Here is a 20,410-nt window from a genome sequence, read left to right as displayed (position 1 = left end):
CACGGAGGATGCGATAACCCATTCAGGGTTTCTGGGGCGTCTGCCTGGTTCCTTGGCAGCCGACGAGGCACCCTGGGATGGGAAATCAGGCAGCCGCCCAGATATTATAAACAATTACGGCTAATTACCAGGCCTGCCAGTTCCCCATTGTCTGCTCACAATCCCACCAGGAACTGAGGAGCAGACAATGACAATGTTGGAGGAAACTTTCAATTCAGGCTGCAGAAGGCCTCGCTCTGCCTGAGAGACTGGCCCCCCTACAGGGCCCTGGAACCCAGAAGGCGCTGCCATTTCTCAGGCTTTTGGACCTCAGACCACCCCTCTTACAAAATGGACCCTGGACTCCTGAAATGACCAGGAGAATGGGGTAGAAGAGAGATGGGTGTGGAGGAAAGGCCATTCACCAGCCATGAGAGAGTCGAGGTCTTAGCCGTGGTGCTGTTAATTAAGGGTCTTTGGGTTTGCAAGAATAATGGGTACACATTTCTATCCCCAGATATTCAGGTTGTTTTTCCCATCCTTTCTGTATGACACTGTTGCATAATTGTTGAGATAATAGGTTCAGAAGCCCAACTGCACGACTTGTGTTCAAATACTGCTCTGCCTGTCTTGGTTTGGCCCTGGTACACAGGGAAAATGGGATCGTCTCTGGGGCACGGAGGGGCGCACAGAGCCTTAGAGACTTGCAGGTTGACCTGACAAGATGCCAGGCTGCCATTCTGCAAAGCACTGTGACTTTTTCTCTACTCCACCCATAGGAGGGCACAAGTCCCCTCTGCTCTTAGATTTCCCAAGCCTCTCTGGGGTTTCCTGGCATCTGTCAGCACCAGCACTGCCAGCCCAGCCTCGCCCAGGGACCCAGAGCTCCCAGAGGATGCTCTGACATCTCAGCGGCTTCCCTGTCCACCCGACTTCCTCTGCTCTCCTGGCAGGAAGTGGGAGGGCATTTGTTTGTTTATTTGGGGGCTGGGCAGCTTGGTTTTGCACTTACCCTTCTAAGTCTATTTCTTCTTAGATTTGAAACTGAGAAACCGGAAGTCTGACTGTCTTGTTCTCTGCATCCTCCTGGGTCATCCCTCCTCTGAGGTTACTGCCCGGTTGGGGAAAGGGTAGCGGAAGTTGGGGGAGGGTAGTAGGAAATCATAACAATGAAAAGCACTCAGGCTAAAATGTCAAGTTATCATCCAGTCATCCACCAACTCTGCTGATAACAAGTAAAAACAGAATGCACCGGTATGACCTTGGGTGTGCTCACGTGGCTGAGGGAAGAGCCCAGCAGCCGGAGCTGGGTCACTAGCAGTTCTGGGCTCTTTTTGAGAGCAGGCTGTTCTCTTGACTCCATTCGCATGACTTTTAGTCTCTGGAATTCTCTTTTTTATTTGCCAGATGGAGTGTTTGTGTGACTGAGCCTGGGTCAGGTTGTCTACCCCTGGATCCATCAGCCCGTTCAGGGGACAGAGTCACTGTGTTTGTGTAAGGAAAGCCGGTGGCAGTAACCATCCTCTTTAATCAATGACTTAATAAAAATGTTTATTTCTTACTGATGCACTTCAGTACAGGACTTTCTGGTCATTGGGCTCCTTTTCTCTTGTGGCTTCACCATCCCTAGGGCCTCTGCTGGTGACTCTGATGGGGAAGAGAGAAAACTGTTGTTTTTAATTGTGGCAAAATAACACATAATAGCAAACTTACCATTGTGACCTTTTTTTTTTTTTTTTTCAGGAGAGCAAGGTACAGGCTTTTATTTAGAGATAAAGTGAAAGGACAGAGCTCCCGGCTCACGCCAGGAGGGGACAAGAGAGTCCCACCATTGTGACCATTTTTAAGTGTATGGTCTGTGGCACTAAGTTCATTCACCTTGTTGTGCTACCATCACCACCATCCATCTCCAGAGCTCTTTGCATCTTGTTAAAGTGAAACTGCACCCATTAAACTATTAACCCTATCCTCCCCACTTCCCAGCCTCTGGCAACCACCGTTCTACTTCTGTCTCTGTGAATTTAACTCCTCTGGGTACCTCACATAAGTGGAATCATATAGCATTTATCTTTTTGTGACTGGCTTATTTCAGTTAGCGTAATAACTTCAAGATTCATCCATGTTGTAAACATGTGTCAGAATTTCTTTCCTTGTTAAGGCTGAATAACATTGCGCTGTGTGTATATACCACACCTTGCTTATCCATTCGTTCATTGACAGACACTTGGATTGTGTCCACCTTTTAGCTATTTGCAAATAATGCCTCTATGAACATAAACATGGGTGTACAAATATCTCTCAGAAACCCTGCTTTCAATTTTTTTTTTTGGCATATATCCAGAAGTGGAATAGCTGCATCATATGGTAATCTAATTTTAATTTTTTGAGGAATTGCTGTACTGTTTTACATAGTTGCTGTGCCATTTTACATTCCCACCCACAGTACACAAGGATTCCAACTTCTCCATATCTCTGCCAACACTTGTTATTTTGTTTTCTTTATTTTGTTTTGTTTTCAGTAGTGGCCATTTTAATGGGTGTGAGACAGTGTAGTGTAAGGCCTGACAGTTGCAATTTTTTTCTTTTTGTATAGCAAGTACCTGACTTAAGCTTTGATTGTCAAGGCATTCATTTCAAAGAGGTATCCACTTCAAAGACCTATGTTGAATAAACATATTGCCAATCTTGGGACCAGATAAAGAGCCAGCTCTCTCTCTGCTGTGAGGCCCTTGGTTTTAAAGATCCCAGTTGATTTGATAACTGAACTTTTGGGCTGAGGTCTTGAAACCCTACACTCCCACCTTTGACCCCAATAATAACATTCCCCAGCCCATGTGTGCGCTCTCTCTTCCCCTGATCTTGCTGCGTGGCCCCCGGTGTGTTGTGTAATTTCCAGGTCTTGTAAATAATAAATCATTTTCTCAAAGCTTCCCAACGTTGTTGCTGAAAGGCATCTTGCAATCGCGAGAACTACAAGGGTCAATGTAGTCCTAACATTGGTTTGGAAAAGGGAGATGTCTGTGGGAAGCTCACTGGGGCCCAGGTGAGTGCCCCCGAGCATTTCTTGTTGATAGCATTACTATCCATAGGCTGAGACCAGGCAGAGACCTGTGCCAAGCAGATGGCATGTGGAGGCTTTTATAGGATAGGCCAGGAAGTGGCCCACATCACTTCAGCTCACAGGCCACACTTAGTTACAAGGCTGGGAAATGGATTGAGCTGTGTACCAGAAAGAAATGACGAACACAGCATTTACCATGCACATGCTCACACACACACACCCAGCTCCCAGGAGCCCACTTCATGCATTGGGCCAGTCTTGGGCAAGGGGAGGTTATTGTGTGCCAAGGCAGACAGCTAAAAGGTGTCTTCCACAAGCAGAGCTAGGTTCAAGTCCTCCCTCTCCCACCCTCTCACTGTGTGACCCTGGGCATGTGGCTTTCCCTTGCTGAACTTTGGAGTCCATGCATGATAACTGAATAAAATTAGGCCTGCTTTGATAGAGCCCCTGCAGGAGTCACACCAGAATATTTGGTCCATGTGGAGAGAACTTTGTGTGGTTCACTGCTGTAGCCCAGAGCCTGGAAGGGTGCTGATACATAGTAGGCCCTTGATACTGAGGTACCCCACCCAGGGTGGATGGGTAGGTGACTAGTTGTGTTAAATTGTTTTCTTAAGTTGTTTATTTAGGGGCAACACATTTATCCAGCAAAATGCTGAGTTCTTTGTGTGCATGCTCTTCTCTTCTCTTTTCCTCAACTTGCTTGGAATTGTATACATAAAGGTGCAAGATACTATAGAGAAACTTGAATTGGGAGTAGGCTGGGACAGCAGCCATCATATGGACCATCATCAGGAAGGCAGATGTCTTTTTCACTCTGGGCCTCAGTCTTCCAGTTTGTGAAAGGGGTGCTGGATTAGAGAACATCCTCCTGTAACTCTTTGTTGAGCAAGTGGGTGAATCCTTTGCCAGCTGTGAGATTTTATGAATTAACAATTAGGTGTAATGCCAGAAACATATGGTGCAAGTGCCTGGGAGCAGGTCTAGATTGAGAAGAGCTGGAGGGAGAAAGGGAACTTTTATTGAATTGTTCTCACTGAAGATCTTGGGAAAAGGTCGGGTAGCAGAGTAGTTTGGATGCATAGGGAAGCACCTGTGCAGGCTGGAAGGTTTCTCCCTTGGGACCTCCTCCTCCTCCTTCAAGCTGAGATCTCAGGTTTCCCAAGGGAGCTTTGTGGCAGGGGTTGCTCTGAGGGTGGGCATTGCCCTCCCTGCCCAAGGCAGGTTCCTTTCCCTTCTCAAAGACCCTCTCAGCTGTTGCTGTGAAACCTGGCACACAGTAGGTGCCTATTGAAAGTTAGATGTTATTCTTAGAACCCTCCCAGGTGGGAAGTCCCCTGGGATTGGCATTCAAACTATTGTATTAAGTACTAACTGCCATGAGCTCAGTGGCTTTAGGCCAGGCTGAACCTGGGCTTCCTCATCTGAATAATGGTGGTAAAGGTAAAAAAACCCAACCTCTTGTGGTTGTAGTGAGGATCAGATAAGAACATGGGTTGCATGTGCTTTTGCTTCTGAAGATAATAGTATACATTGGCCATGGTACTCATTTTAAACATAATAGACTTAGGGAATATTACTATTCCTATTTCAGAGATGAGAGAGAAAAGCTAACTGAAATTGGCTTAATCAAAATAATAGTAATTTGTAATAATAATTGTTGTTGCTGACTTACACAACCAAAATAAGATGAAGTACCTTGCTTCAGGAAGAGCTAGATCCAGGAACTCTCAGTGCCACCTGTGTGGTGACTTCCTTCATGGACACTGCAGGGTAGCAAGATAGCTGCCAGGGGCTCTAGCCTTCAGTCTCAGGTCCAGGTTTGGTGTGAAAAGAGAGCTGTTTCTTCCCCACAGCTTAAACAAAGCTTCCTGGTCAGATTCTTGTGGGCTGAACTGGGCCACATGCCCACATCTGAGCCAGTCACCGGCCCAGGGAAGGAATACCCTGATGGGCTAAGCTGAGCTCCCACCTAAACGCTGGAGTCAGGTCTGCCCCTTTCCCCAGGAATCAGTACCTTGGAGAGGGGGCTCCTCAAAGGAGATGTGAGATCTTGTTCCCAAAGGAAGGGGAAGTGGAGATGGGGCAGCTCTGCAGTAGCAACAAATGTAGGCCTCCAAGGCTGAGCTGTGGGTCCTGCGCATCTCAAATTCTTGGGTACAAATGAGTCCTCCAGGGCTCATGTTAAAAGGCAGACTCTGATTCAGCAGCTGGAGGTGGACTGGGGCACAATTCTCTTTCTAATTAGCTCCTGGGCAAAGCCGCTGTGTCTCTGGACCACACTTTGAGCACTGTGGCACTAAATCACAAGAGCCAGACACCAATAAGCATCATTTCCCATAATTCTTAAAACCATCCCAAGAGACAGGTGTCGTACCCATTTCATGGAGGTGGAACCTAAAGCTCAGTGCAGAGAGATAGGGGGATGGTACAGGGCACAAAAGCTAAACCCTAGAATTGTGGAGTCAGAGCTGAGATTTTCAGGCCATGAAGATAGAAAGAAGGAAAGAGAAATGGGACACAGGTCTGCCTAAGGCTGGGTGATGGGTAGATGTGGGCAGAATCAGCGTGGAGTGAGGGATGTTCTGGAGCTGACCACCTGAGACACCAGAGTCCTCAGTCAGCCCCTGGGAACGCTTTTGTCTTATCTTCTCTTCTTACAGCCTTAACTATGGAGGAGTTTGCCTGGCATCGGATGCACAATTCAGTGACTTCCTGGGCAGCATGGGGCCAGCGCAATTTGTAGGCCGCCAGACCCTGGCCACCACACCGATGGGTGAGTGCCCCAAGATCTGTGCTAAGTGGGGGGTTCCCAACAGAAGCCCCGTGTCTCTCCAGCCTTCCCCTCACCTTGGTCACATCTGCCGAGTGCCCAGCCCAGAGCCCAATCCACACCTGCCCCCTCAGCAGAGCCTGGCACTTAGCCTGGAGTTGGTTTTGGTCTCCTTTGGGCTGGGAGCAGCGGAAGGGGATGTCATCCTTAGGCAGAGAGAGGAGCCAAGTCCTTGACGGAGCTTCTAAGCCACTTCCCATTCTCATTGCGTGGCGCCTCCTGCAGGGGATGTGGAGATTGGCTTGCAGGAGCGGAATGGTCAGCTCGAAGTGGACATCATCCAGGCTCGGGGACTGACGGCCAAGCCAGGCTCCAAGACACTGCCAGGTGTGGGGCTGTCGGGATGGAGGTCAGGGAGGGGTCCTGAGGGGTACCTGGATCTAGAAGAGAGAAAATTGGGCCCAACTGTAGGGGATCCCTGTGTCCCACCTCGAGTGATTCATGGACTTGGTGGTTTAGGTTTTGCTCTGGGGACCCAGTTGAGACTGTTGACTGACCTTAAGGCGTCCCCCACTGGATAGCACTCCTGGAGGACAGGGTCCATCTTTCTTGTTTATGGTTATAGCCCCCTGCCTGGTAGGGTGCTTGGCACACAGTGGGTGCTCAGCAAACATTTGTTGAATAAATGGGTCAGTGATGAATATATAAGCCAGGGAAGGAGCTTGAGAGAGGAAACAGGTGAGTATAGAGTGAGCAAAGGAAAGGGAGGGACAGAGAGGACCACTCAGGGGCTAGAGTAGGCCCACCCAACCCTGGCTGTACCCCACCACCCCACTTGGCCCTGTTGTCTCCTCCTAGACCCCATGGGGCCTGCCAATCCCTGCAGTGGGTAGGAAGCCTCCCTCTGCTGTGCCCTTTGCCTACCATTTGAGGACCAGATTAGAACTCACTTGCTGGCCCCTGTCCCCAGCGGCCTACATCAAGGCCTACCTGCTGGAGAATGGCGTTTGCATTGCCAAGAAGAAGACCAAAATCGCTCGCAAGTCGCTGGACCCACTATATAACCAGGTGCTGCTGTTTCCTGAGAGTCCCCAGGGCAAAGTCCTGCAGGTGAGAGGCACTGGGTGTGTGTGTGCAGTGCCAGAGTGGGAGGGAGGCTCACCTGGGGGTTGGGGAGGTCTCTGGGGGGCCTCACCCGGAGGAAGTAGAGCACTGTGGTTGATCTGAGCTCCACAACTTGCTGTGCGACTTTGAATGAGTTCCCTTTTGAGCCTTAGCTTCTTCATCTGTAAGATGGGGATACTAATGGTATCTACTGATAACATTAACGGGATAGCGAAATGTGTGCTTGGTGTAAGAAAATTATTTGCAAGTTTGGCCTCTAATAAGTGCTCTTCTATGAATGGCTGCTAGCATCATCATCATCGTCATTACTATTAACAACCTCTGGAGGCCAGCAGCTGGGCCTGGAGTATACTGATAATAGACTGAGAAGCTGTTAGGAAGCATGAGGTGTTTGGCTTCCTGACCACTAGGATTCTTAGGGTGACTCAAACCTGGAGTTAGAGATGCTGCCCACCGTGGGTGTAGGCAGGGCCCAGGCTGGATGCCTGCAGGAATTATACACCTGCTCTCAGAGCTGCCACTTGGACACCTCCAGCTTGTACCTCAATTTCTTGCTCCTAATCAGGGCAGGCAAAGCAAATGAGGGCAGGGCCAAGGTGTTAACAAGTTGCCAAGACAGTGGAACTTTTGCCAAGTGTCTAGGGCAGTTTTTCAACCTACTGGTTAAGGCCCATTGGTGAGTCATTTAATCAGTTTAGCAGGTCTCAACAAGGTTTGTTTACTTTAGTTTTTTTTTTTAATGGAATGAAATAGGAAAGAAAATGTTTCTCTCTCCTTAGTAAGGTAAGTCTTATTGGTGAGGTGCTTGCTTACGATGTTGTGAATCCGATGTGTGCCTAGGGTGATAATAAAAATGTCCCTGTTAAAAGAGTTTTGGAAAACCCATCTAGGCTAGAGGCATTCAAATATAATTTAAAACAACCAGGAGAGTGTCTGGGGCCCCATCTGGTCCACTGGATGAAGTTTACTCATTCTGGCCTGAGCATCTTTGGAGAAATCCCAGTGTACGTCCTTGTCTGGGATGTGGAAGGGGTGGGAAAATGGAAATCTGAGCTGGGGTCCGTGAAACTGAGCTTTCTGAGCATTGTCAGAGCAGGACCAGCCCCGTGAGTGCAGGACCAGCACCGCGAGTGAGATCTGGAATGCCAGCTTATTCGTTTGCTAGGGCTGCCAGAACCAAGCACCACAGACTGTGGGGCTTAAACAGCATTTATTTTTTACTGTTTTGGTAGCTGAAAGTCCAAGACCTGGTGCTGCAGGGTTGGTTTCTTTTGAGGCACCTCTCCTGGGGGGCCAGGTGGCCACCTTCTTGCTGTGTCCTCACGTGGCCTGTTTTCTGCACTCGTGCCTTCCTGGTGTCTGTCTGTCCTAATCTCTTACAACAACACTAGTCATATTGGATTAGGGTCCACACGAATAGCCTCCTTTTAATTTAATCACCTCTAAAGTCTCCGTCTCCATTACAGTCACAGCCTGGGAGTTAGGACTTCAACATAATTTGGGGGGAACAGCTCATAACACCAGCAAAAACGAATCCATCCATGCACCAGAAGTGGGCTTCTGATTAGCTGCCAAAGAATTGAAGATGTCTTATTTGAATAACCTTGGGCAGATGATCAACCTATCTGAGCCTTAGTTTCAACAGCTGTGAAGTCAGACCATTTCCATAGGGCTGCTGGGAAGATTGAACCTAAGGCTTTTTTAGTTTTAGAACTGTTCCTGATGCACCGTAAACAAGACTGTACTGGCTCATGTTGCTTTCTCCTTAATGTATGTGCGTGGAGAGCATATTACAGTGCACAGCGAGCTCACACCATTGTCATCTTTGGTCTTTGCCTGAGATAAGCTGAGGGTGGATAATGCCACTTACTCCGAGACTCCTTGAGGGTAAATGACTTGCCCAGAACCACCCAGCCAGGACTGGGATTTGAACTTCCATGTGTCTGACCCCAGTGGCTGTGTGTTAAGCCAACAGGCTCTGCTGAATGACTGAGCCAGCCCACCTTCATGGGGGGACAAAGTGAGAACCTGAAGTACAGAAGAGCAAACGAGGGTCCTGTAGCCACAGAGACCACCCAGCCAGCTGCTGCAGGAGAGGGTGTTAACCAAGAAAGGGGAAGGTATTGCAAAAAAGAGTCTGTTGGGAAAAGGCAAGAAGTTTAGCATGTACCAACCTCTTTCTAAAACTTTGTTTCATGTTGGGGGTTTCTGAGGATCTGGAAGCAGAGGCCCCAGGATGGGAAACAGGCAGGAGACTCACAGCGTAGGGTCACCCATAAGGCTTGGGTTCATGCAACACATGGAGGATGGAATGGAGAGGGCAAGACTGGAGGCGGGAAGGCGATGGCAGCCCGGAGCCAGGAAAGTACCATCAGACGTGAGCAGTTTAAGGTGGTAGACTCAGAGATGAGCTGGGTGTGGGGGAGACCCCAGGGTCTGGTTCTGGGCCTGTGAGTGGCATTGGCAGGATCTGAACCACTGTGTCTCTCGCCCTGCAGGTGATTGTATGGGGGAACTACGGGCGGATGGAGCGGAAGCAGTTCATGGGCGTGGCCCGCGTGCTGCTGGAGGAGCTGGACTTGACCACCCTGGCCGTGGGCTGGTACAAGCTCTTCCCCACCTCCTCCATGGTGGACCCAGCCACAGGCCCCCTGCTCCGGCAGCCATCCCAGTTGTCTCTCGAGAGCACCGTGGGGCCCTGTGGGGAGCGATCTTAGTGCTGGGGAAGGGGAGGGGTTCCCCAAGATGGCCTGGAGACCGCCCAGCCCCGACCTGGGACCCCAGGCCCAGGGGCACATTGAACAGAGGAGGACGGGGTTCTCCCCGACAGTGGGGAAGCAGAACGGGGAGACCTGCCCCCCAGGGCCCCTCCTCACCCCCCTTTGCCTCCTGTCCCCGCCCAAGACCCTCCCTCTCCCAGTGGGATTGGCTGCACTTTTGACTTGGCCCCACCTTTACCGGTGGATGTGGCTGCAATCTGGAGAAAGGAAAGACTGAGGTGGCAGAGCCGACCATCCTCCTGCCCAGACACTGTCCGACTGTTCCCCCTTTCGGCCTCCTCGGGAGCTCGCTGCCCGGAGCCAAGCCCAGAACCCAGCGGCCATCTCCATGGTGCCAACTACCAGCAAGTGTCTTTCCTGCGGCACTGGGTTCAGGCAGCTACTCCTGCCCCAGAGCCTATGGGGCAGCTTTGCAAGGATCCGGAGCCGGCTCCGGGGGCCAGAGCCTCCCTCTGAAGAGGAGCTCAGCCTCCCTCTGCCTGCCCGTGGAAGGAGCTTTGCCGCAGCCCGTCTGAGTCCATCTGTCCGTCCCCTCCTGCCTGCCCCTCTTCTGGTGGCTCTAGGAATTGGGGTCCAGCAGGGAACAAAGGAAACAAAGAGGCTCATGGGGCCTGGCACAGACCCCTAGGGCGCCTTGCTCCACGGGGGTGCAACAAGCTGGTTTGGAAACTGTTGGTGGACTGGAAAGAACTCTGTCATCTGTGTTTTGGTGGAAGAGCTTCTGGACCCTGATTTTCAAGGTCCCCAAGACCAGAGAGCTCACCATCTCCAAATTTGGGGGATGCTGGATTGGAGAGGGAATCTGAGGACAGCTGGGATTGGGACTGGTGATGCCAAGGCGAGGGTTTCCCAAATAGGAGAATCCCCCCTGGTTGGATGAGGTCAAAGGCCATCTGTCTACGCCTCTGCCTCCAGGCTAGGGGTATTGGGGAGGCAACAGTGCTCCCCTATTTTAGTCTTTTTAAACAAACCATCCTGTACTGAGGGCAGAGCCCACTGCCCTGGCCTCAACTACCTTGGCTTAAGGACAGAAAGAGAGTGAGGAGGTATGAGTGTAAGGCTGGGGGATTCCTTCCCAAGCAAGCCTGGGTAGCTGCCTGCCTGGCCCTCCGTGGGGCCTGCGGAAGCCCTTTTGCATGCTGGGGAGGACGCAGGCTGGCCCCTCTTTACAGAAGCACATTGCTGCCACCTCCCCTGGGAGGCACCCAGCAGCCCACCACCCCTCAGTACCCAGTCCCTGCTGTGTAGGGCGTAGTCCAGGTTAGCTGGGTAGAGTTAGCTTTCCAAACCCTGGGGCCTCCTCTTAGCTCTCCCCCAGCCCTTACAGAGTCCCGGGATGGGGCTGGAGAGGAGACCCAGTATTTACCAGGAGATGGCTGTCTCCTCGCTGGTCTGGGCCTGGGTCCAGAGCCCGGTTCATGGGAGGCCAGCCCCCCTCCTCCCCCTCCTCCCCCACCTCCAGTGGGTTGTAGCTGGAGCTGCCCCTTATACTCAGACATTCTGATTTATTATCCTTGGTACTGATTTTACTTAGGAAGCACTCCTGAGGATTGTGGGCCTGGTGGAAGGGGCCTGGGCGCCATCAGAGGAGGTCATTTTCCACTGCAGATGCCCGGCTCTGCTCAGGCCCACCTTGTCCCATCCCACTCTAGGCTAGTGACCAGGCGATTCCAGCTCCGGAATTCCTCCCCTCCTCCCAGCCTGCTTAAGCCCTGGGGATCCTTTCAAGTTCTGGAGGAGTTATATCGCCTCCATGGAGCTGCTTATACTGCAATGGGCAGGGGAGATGGAGATGCCCCTTTGGCCCGGGAGTCTTCAGGGCCTCCTGGGGTCGTGGTGGGTGGGACCACAAAGCTGAGCCACAGGCAGTGGGGCTCGATGGCCTCGCCTTTAAGGCGCAAAGTCATTCCCCTCCCATTTGTTTTTTTTTTTTTAACCAGTGTGATTTCTCTGCTGTTCATTTATTACTCACCATTGGGGATATTTTGAGCCAGGAGAGCGCCTTCTCTCTCCAGCCATCACTGCTCTGGTTGTTCAGGGGTAGCTGTTCAAAGACTGGACTGAGCCTGGCTGTCCCAGCCAGAGGGAGTCTGCCCTCTGGTGTCTGCACAGCCTTTATGACGAAAGAGAGCGCTCCAAAGCAATAACACCCGGGGGTGGCCGCCGAGGGCCGCCCCTCAGTGACTTTCTTGTCTGTTCTGTGAAATCTCAGCTCACCTCCTGGAGGGGTGGGCTGGCGTGGGGCTGGAGCCCTGTTTCTTTGTATCATCGTTTTGAGCACGTGGCCGCCCTTCTGAGGGGCTCTGACCTTAGGTGCGGGAACCACATCTGTCCTCACTAAGGGATGGGGGTTTGAGGAGGGGGTGGCTTCTCATTATTAGCATTGGGGATTCACTCCAAACCCAGCCTGTCCGCACTGCTGGGCTTATTAAACTCCACCATTTGGAGAGGAGAAGAGAGGTGGAGTTGGGGGGACTTGGGTGGGGCTGGGATCTCTAGCGAATTATTCTTTTTTCAATCTCTGGGCCAGAGGTCACATGCAGAGGTACCATGGGTGGGAGTCATCTTCACTTTCCTTCTCCAGAACCCGCTTTTCATACCATAGGGAAAGAGCCTTTGGGCCCACTAGTGAAGTCCATTGTACAGATGAGGAGACCGAGGCCTAGCATGGGAAGAGCTGCCTCTAAGTCACCAGTGAGTTCAGTGGCACCCCCAGCCTGGGCCTCCTCCCACCCGAGGCTGAGCTGGAGTGTGGCAGAATGAGGGGTGCCACCATTACTCTCACTTCCTCCTCCCTTATCTCCATGGAGCCTCCCAGTGGCCTTGAAAAGATGGGCAGGACAAATTGTAGCGCATCCGAGAGGTAAGGAAACTGACACCCAGAATCAGGAAATGACTTTCCCAGAACACCTCAGCAAGTGAGCCATGGGGACAGAATGGGGCCCCACTGGGGTTCCCTCCACGGGACAGGAACCACTGCTCCAGGGCATGTCCACCATCAGTATTTGTGGCCTGTAAGCCTTGAGTCACCCAGTCCTGTGTGGTTCCATCTCCGTGGGCCACTAACTTTTTTGGGCCTGGGTTTGGGGAGAGGGTTGCCATAAAGATTTAGCTCTCCAGGGGCTCTGGCCCAGCTGATGGAGGGTGCCCAGGATTTGGCCTAGGCCTCGATGTCTGGGTGGGGCCAGGACCCCTCCAGGACCAACTCGAGGGAGGTAAGGAGCCCTGGTTCCTGCCTGGGGCTGTGTCGGAGGGAGTAGGAGGCGGTACACCTCATCTTAAGGAAAGCCTCACTGAACCTTCAGATGTAATAATAGCTGATCTTCCTGTAGTGCTTTTCCACAACTTTTTGATTTCAAAGTGCTAAAGTGCTTTTGCCTGGAATGTACCCTCCCAAGAGTCTCTGGGCTGTAGGTGGGGGCCTGTATTATTGGTCCCACTTTAATGAGGAGGAGGCACCTGCTAAGGTCCCCCTGTGAGTTAGTGGCTGTGCCTGGACTAGAACTCAGTTCTCCAACAGTTCAGAGCTCTTTGTTCTACCCGAGCAGGTGAAGCAGATAGTTTAGAAGGTGGTTGGGCACTTTACACGCTGATTCACCATCCGGTTCCTTAAACCCAGAGCTCCTGGGCGACTTCAGTGTTCGGGAACAGCTTTGAGCCCGCTCCTTTGGAGCACAGCTGTTGCGTCAGGCAAGGCCACCTGCGTTTATTTATTGAGCAGCAGCGCTGTGCCCCTCCGTTCCCCTGTAATGACTCCCCTGGGCCGTTGTCTGTGTAGCAGCACCTCACAGTGGTTGGTGAGCTCATCTGACAAGCCCTGTGACGGAGGCTGACTGCCCATTTTACTCACAGCTTCAGTGAGGGCAAAGTGAAGACACGAACCCAGGGCAGCATACCTGGAGCCCTTCCACTCTGCGCCTGCCTCCTGACGGGCTGCCAGGAAGGCAGGACTCTGGGTCCTCAGACTGGGGTCTTCTCTCCACCCACCACCTTTCCCTCTTCCCTATCCGGGAGCAGGAGCCTTTTGGGCCTTTGGGGAGGGAGGGTTTCCGAGAGCCCTGGGTTGGAGTGGGTCACGTTGCATTGTGTTCATGACCATGTAGCTCATGTTGAAAATTAAAAGTTTTTGGCTTTTCTAATCTGGCTTTCTATGCTTTGTGTTGAAACAGTTCTACCTGGGAAGCGAAGGGCAGTTTTAAGGAACTGAGTGCTAGGGGATGCCAGCATGGCCTCTGCTATGAGCTTTGTTAATGCTCCCCTTTTAGGGTGGGGGCTCATTCCAGGAACCTTTCCAGAGATGCGGAGGAGGGGAAAGGATCCTGGGTGAACCCAGTCATTTTATAGATGTGCAAACAGGCCCAGGTAAGGGATGATGGGGTTCCCCAAGGTGATGGTGATCGGCTGGTGACAGGCAGAACTCGGATCTCACAGCTCCCAGAAGAGGGCTCATCGTGCAGCACCTGACTGCACCTAGGACATGGGTGTCAGCCAAGGTCCCCTCATCCCGAAGTGGGGTTGGCCGAGGACAAACAGCATCAGATTGGGGTGGGGGGTCAAGGGAGGATGTGCTTCATTCAGGCATGAGCCAGTTCCACTCTACACGCTGGGCAAGAGAATGGTCATTTAAGTAGTGCATAGATTTGCCCACTGGTCCACATTGGATGGTGGATGCCCCTCTTCAGACTGTCTGACCCCATGCTCCTCACAGTGTGAGCAGCTGCCACACTGGTAGGATTCCAGTATTGAAAATTGTACATGTCCACTACCACATGGAAAACCGGCCTCTTCACACAACAGAAAAGTAGCCTCCTGTTTCTGCTCCGGAAGGCCAGCTGGTGACATGGGCCTGGGGAGAGCCTCTGCTGGGGGGCTGATGTGGCCACACTGTGCTCAGAGTTTGGACCACGAAGGGATTCGCACCTACAGTGTGACCTGAGGGTCGTGCTTGTGCTTATGATGCGGCTTTAGTATATTTTTGGAAAGGAGGGAGGAGCTAGCCGCGCCAGGGAAGGAGAAACTACCCGTGGTAGAAGGCCGCTTGAGGTCACGGCCGTTCACCCCTCTCCGAGCTCCGCGGAGGGTGCGCCACGAGGTGGCCCCAGACCCTCCGTTTCCAGGGGCGACCCCGGCGGGGTCAGATGGATTTGCGCCGGGCTCGGGGCCGGCCTGCCCTGCCGCCGCCCACAGCCCCAGGGCTCGAGGGGGGCGAGAAGCCCAGATTGTCTCGGGCCCAGGACTCGAGCTGGTGGACGCGGAAGGAGACGGAGGTGGAGCCTCCGGAAGGGGCGCGGCTGCGGCTCTCGGGCGCCCCCGGGCGGAGCTGGCTGGCACGGCGGGCAGAGCGCTCGGGCGCGCCGGTGCTGGCCGCCAGGAAGCGCAGGACCACCAGGTTGAGGAAGGCGCCGATGACCGTGAGTCCCAGGAGGATGTAGAGGAAGCTGAAGGCCACGTAGGGCGGCTTCCTCTGCAGCGCCTCGTCGCTCTGCAGCGCCACGAAGTCGCCGAAGCCGATGGTGGTGAGGGTGATAAAGCAGTAGTAGTACGCGTGGAAGAAGGTCCAGCCCTCGAAGTGCGCGAAGGCGGCGGCTCCAAGGGCCAGGGTGGCCGCGCACACCAGCAGCCCGGCCACCACCATGTTCTCGGTGGACACACGCGGCCGCCGCAGGCCCAGGCAGCGCTTGGCCGCCAGCAGGAGGCGCCGCACCAGCGCGTTCAGCCGCTCGCCCAGGCTCTGGAAAGTGACCAGCGTCAGAGGGATGCCCAGGAGCGCATAGAACATGCAGAAGACCTTGCCCGAGTCCGTGCCCGGCGCGGCGTGGCCGTAGCCTGCGGGGAGAGCGGAGGGGAGGGTTGGTGAGTGCCCAGCGCCATCTATCACTCGCCCGAAGCCTTCCTGCCTGGCCACCCTCCGCATTGTACAATGCTAGTTCCAACTAGGTCACCCCCCCGCCCCCCCGGCTCTGAAACCCTGCATCGCTATCCATAATTGCCCCAAATTGTAAACAACCTAAATGTCCCTCAACGGGAGAACGGATAAACAACCTGTATACATCCATACAGTAGGGTTCTTTTCCAGCAATAGGAAGGAAATGAACTGCCGGTACCTGCGGCTACGAAGCTGAAGGATGGTCCTCGAATTCTGCCCAGTGAAAGAAGCCAAGCTCAAAAGGCTGCATACTGCATGGCTCCATTTAAATGACATTATGGAAACATTGTGGCGAAACTCTGGGGACACAGAGCAGCTCTGTGGTTGCCAGGAGATAGCTACAAAGGGCCAGAACAGAAATTTGGGGGGTGATGGAAATGTTCTATTCCTTGATAGTGGCTGCGGTTATACGACAGGTCTTCATTTGTCAAGATTTGCAGAAGTGTACACTGAAAAATGGTGAATTTTACTGTATGTAAATTAGGTCTTGGTTTTGAAAAATAAAACAAAGTCTTCCATGGCTCCGCAGTGACCTCAGGGTGAAGTTCCAGTTCTCATGTAGTGTCCCAACTACTTCGAGATTTGAATCACCCTCACCTGTCCAGCTAAACCCCACGTTGTTTCCCATTTCTCATGGCTTTATCCTCCCTGAATTGCCTTTTCCCCCTGCCTCGGTCCACTTCTCTTTTCCTAAATCTTGCTCCAAGCCAGCCCTCACTAACCACCTCTTCAGTCTGGTGTAACGATTATGCACTGGGATCCCTCCATTGTTGCATGGGACTTAAAATGACTGGGCTTGCTTGAGTCCTGGAATACTGTGCCATTGCCGGGGAACGAGCAGAGAGGTGTCTGTTCCTAGAGAGAGGAGCACAGCTTTCATGGTATTCTCAAGGAGGCCCACAACTCAGGAAAAGTCAGGTGGACTTTCCCCAACAGAATGTGCCTCCTCTAGCAAATTGGCCCCATCTGCAAAATTGTAAATACACAAACCCTTGGACCTCTGCAGTTCCACAGTTAGAAAGTTAGTCCTCTAAAATACACACGTGTGCAAAGTGATGTACGCACATGGGTCATCACTGAAGCATCATTGCTCATAGCAAAAATTAGAAACCTAAGTGTCACTCAATAGAGACCTGGTTAAATAAATCAGGGTGCCATCCAAACGATAGAAAACTACATAGCAGTGGTTTCAACCAGGGGTGATTTTGTCCCTGAGGGGACATTTAGCAATGTCTGGAGACATTCTTGATGGTCACAACTGTGTGCTTTGTGCTACTGCCATCTAGTGGGTGGAGGCAAGAAATGCTGCTAACCACCTGGCAGTGCACAGCATGGCCCCACACCATAGACTTACCCAGTCCAAAATGTCTAGCGCTCAGGTTGAAAAACCCAGCTATACAGCCATGGAAAAGAGATGACACATGCTTTAAGGACTGATATAAAAACATCGCCAAAACATATTATGTGAAAAAGCAAGAGATGAAACAGTGTGTATAATAGCATAATGTCTATATACTGTGTGTGTATCTATTTTAAAGGAATACATAGGCAGAGCATAAATCCAGAAGGATACACAAGAAACTGGTAACTGTATTTGATCCAGGGAAAGGAATTTATGGGTTGAGGGCAGGGTGAGAGGGCGACTTCCTTTTCAGTCTATACCCTTTTGTACCCTGTGAAGTATGCACTGGGTGCATATATAATATCTTCAAAATATCAATATGATACATGTTTTTAAAGACCTGCAGCTCCACTTCCACATTTCCATTACATGGTCCCAGGAGTTTGTCTCTGTTATTGGGGTGGTCACTAACTCTGTGATGTGGGGGTCACAGTCACTAGACTGTTAGCTCCTGAGGCCAGAGACCATGTCAACTACTCTCTTCTCTAGTCACCAGGGCCCAGCACAAAGCCTGATATAGACTAAGAGCTCAATGAAAGTTAATAATCAATAAACATGCCCAATTTCAGGGGGTGCTGAGTGTGAAACAGAGGAGCCTCTTTATGAATAAGAGGCCAGGCAATGCTGTTTCCAGCTGTTTGGAGCTATGTCAGATTTTCACGGTGAAGTGAATACTGATAATAACTAAACATGCTAGGTATTCTACATCTATTATTTTACTTAATTCTCTCAATGACTGTATGAGATGATATTATTATTCCCATTTACAGATAAGGCACCAGGCTCAGAGGGAGGAAGCTGCCCAAAGGTTTTAACCATGAGCTATTAACCATGATCTTCTATTGCTTCTCTGTGCATCTCTTCTATCCAGGCAGATCTCAAGCTCCTGGGTTCTGGGGTCTGGCTGTGCAAGGCTGGCTCTTGCTGCCCGAATCACGCAGCACGTGCGGGCGCCCCCAGATGGCCAGGAAAGGCAAAACTGCTGTTTCAGCTCAAAACTGCTGTTCCCTGGGCTCCCAGATGCACATCAGAGGGAATAGCCAGGAGAGGAGACCAAACCCACCTAGCTGTGAGACCTCCAGATAAAGTGGGGGAGGAGAGAAGAGATGGATGGGGTCCCACACCACTGGGCATGGCAACAGGGAGTGTCTTAGGCTGAGCCCAGATAGGAAGTGGGGTGCCCACGTTGACAGGAGGGGGCAGTCTGAATGGGAACTGGGCCCACAGTTGGCAGGTATAAAAATTGCTATTAATTAATAGTGCTATTTAGTCTCAGGCACTGTGCCAAGCATTTTACACACTTGGCCTCATTTAAGCCTGGCAACCACCCAGTGAAGTAGCAACAATTGCATTTTGCAGCTGAGGAAACTAGGGCTCAGAGAGGTAAGATCAACTGCCCAGGAAAGCAGGGGACAATATAGACAAGAACAGAACTCTGGTCTATGTAAGTGCAGAACTCAGGCTTTAAACCCACAGCTCATGCTCGCTTGCAAGTGTGTTGTGGAAACACTTTCTCTACAAGCATGAACTTCCACGGTGGAGGTCCCAGCCCACGTGCCTGGACATCCACAGCTGGGATGTGGGAAGTGGCGAACTCCCCAGCTTGGAGCCCTGCAGAGCCTGCTTCTCTACTTTCCAGCTTCCCCAGGCTTAGGCGGCTTCCCCAGGGTTAGGCTCTACAGGTACCAGCCAGATGGTAGCCACGGCAACCGCCAGCGTTCAAGACGCTGCAGAGAAACTGCTCTGGAGCCCGGAGGGTAAGGTCCAAAGCTTGTGGTCATCAGTCATTCCTTCAACAAATATTGAGTGCCTACTATACACTAGGCACTGCCCATACTGCAGTGCCTAAAATGGACTAAGGTCCCTGTTCTCATGGAGTAACAGAATAATAATTATAATACAACAATCTTATTTTTAGTGTTTTCTAAGTGCAAGGCACTATGCTAAAACTTTCTGCATATATTATCTCCTTGATAATAATTATCTCAACGCAGCCCTGAGATAGAGCCTATTAGCATCCTATTTTACAAAGGAGAAAACTCAGGCTGAGAGAGATTAAGCCACTTGTCTGAGGTCACAAACCTAGCGGGATGCAGCCAGGCAAGGAAACAATTCCAGCCATTTGGACTTCCTGCCCCACAGCCCCACTGCATCTGGTCTCTCGGCCCCTGGAGGTGTCCTGAGCACTCCCGTGCGCCAGCCTTCGGGCCAACTTGAACTACTGACTCCTCCCAACCCCGCCTGTGTGGTACCGCAGCCGCGTTCGGCAGAGGGAGGCAAGATCACGAGTCAGTGATCAGAAATGACTCGTCCAAAGTCACCCCGCCTGGCAGGGGCAGGGGAGGGATTCACACCCAGGGGCGCCGCAGATGGCTGGACACGGAGCCGCGCCGAGAGAGGCGCCGGGGCCGCTCACCGATGGTGGTGATGACGGTGATGGCGAAGTAGAAGGAGCCCGCGAACTTCCACTGGCGGCCGGCGCGGTGCGGCTCGGCCTGCAGCGCCAGGCGCTCCAGCTCGCGGAAGTCCTCGGCCGAGAAGCCGTACTTCCTCCGGAGCTCGCTCCGCTTCTGGGCCAGCAGTCGCTGGCGGCCTCTCTCCGCCTCGGACTCGAGCGCGTCGAAGACCGCGGCGCCCACCAGCAGGTAGGACAGGATGCACAGGGCGAGCGCGGCCGTGCGCACGCTCTGCTTCCTCATGGCGGCGCCCCCGCCCAGCGCCCGGGCCCGGGTTCCGGTCCCCAGCCCTGGGCGCGTCCAGGCGCCCCGACGGCCGCGCTCCGCCGCTCCCACGCCGGGACCCACGGGGGCAGGAGGGGGGCCACCCAGGGGCGGGGCGTCAGCGGGGAGGCGAGGAGGCCACAGAGAGCTCCCCAGCTGCAGCTGCCCTGCCCTCCCACACAGCTGCCTTTGTTTACCCTCCGGCGCCCCAAGCTGAAGTGTCTGCAAACAGTGAGTGAGGTCTAGAGCAAAGGTCCCAAAGCCCGGGGTTGCAGAAGTCCTGCTCCACCACGGCCTTGTCCTGTGACCTTGGGCAAGTCATTTCTTTTCTTCTTTCAGCCAGTCAGTCATCCAAGAAATATTGCCCAAGCACCTGCAGGTGCAAGCAAGTGTCCTGGTGTACTAGGGCTGATATCCTAGAAAGGAGGGTGGGCTTAAAGTCAGACAAAAAGATCATTTAAGACAAGAAGGGGAACAGTTTCTGGGGGCTGGTGGGCACCACCCGCTAAGTGGTGGGGAGGGCCTGTTGGGGAGTGACAGAGCCAGCGCCCAGGCAGAGGCTGTGCAGGTGCAAGACTGTAAACAGAGAAGCCGGGAGGCCGGAGCCTAGGACAGTGGGTGCCGAGGGGCTGCGGGAGGGGAAC

General features: G+C 52.6%; 2 protein-coding genes across 2 annotated transcripts in view; one reads left to right on the top strand and one right to left on the bottom strand.

The window, feature by feature from the left end:
* RIMS4 (regulating synaptic membrane exocytosis 4) overlaps positions 1–14,188 on the top strand; it is a 56,787-nt gene extending 42,599 nt beyond the window's left edge. The window contains exons 3-6 of the mRNA XM_036902186.2: positions 5,704–5,816; positions 6,099–6,200; positions 6,784–6,923; positions 9,437–14,188. Coding sequence (XP_036758081.1) covers positions 5,704–5,816; positions 6,099–6,200; positions 6,784–6,923; positions 9,437–9,655 — 574 coding nt within the window. The 3' untranslated portion in view covers positions 9,656–14,188. The remainder of the gene's footprint in view (positions 1–5,703; positions 5,817–6,098; positions 6,201–6,783; positions 6,924–9,436) is intronic.
* Positions 14,189–14,190: 2 nt separating this feature from the next.
* KCNK15 (potassium two pore domain channel subfamily K member 15) lies at positions 14,191–19,854 on the bottom strand. The gene is made up of 2 exons (XM_036902187.2): positions 19,463–19,854; positions 14,191–15,544 (listed from the first exon to the last, which is right to left on the bottom strand). The coding sequence occupies exons 1-2, from the start codon at positions 19,743–19,745 to the stop codon at positions 14,853–14,855; spliced, it is 975 nt and encodes a 324-aa protein (XP_036758082.2). The 5' UTR covers positions 19,746–19,854; the 3' UTR covers positions 14,191–14,852.
* Positions 19,855–20,410: the final 556 nt, after the last annotated feature.

Source organism: Manis pentadactyla, chromosome 5 (genome assembly GCF_030020395.1).
Source record: "Manis pentadactyla isolate mManPen7 chromosome 5, mManPen7.hap1, whole genome shotgun sequence".
In the NCBI taxonomy this organism is placed as follows: domain Eukaryota; kingdom Metazoa; phylum Chordata; class Mammalia; order Pholidota; family Manidae; genus Manis; species Manis pentadactyla.
The sequence above is the reverse complement of the archived record's forward strand: the minus strand, read 5'-3'. Positions and strand labels throughout refer to the sequence as shown.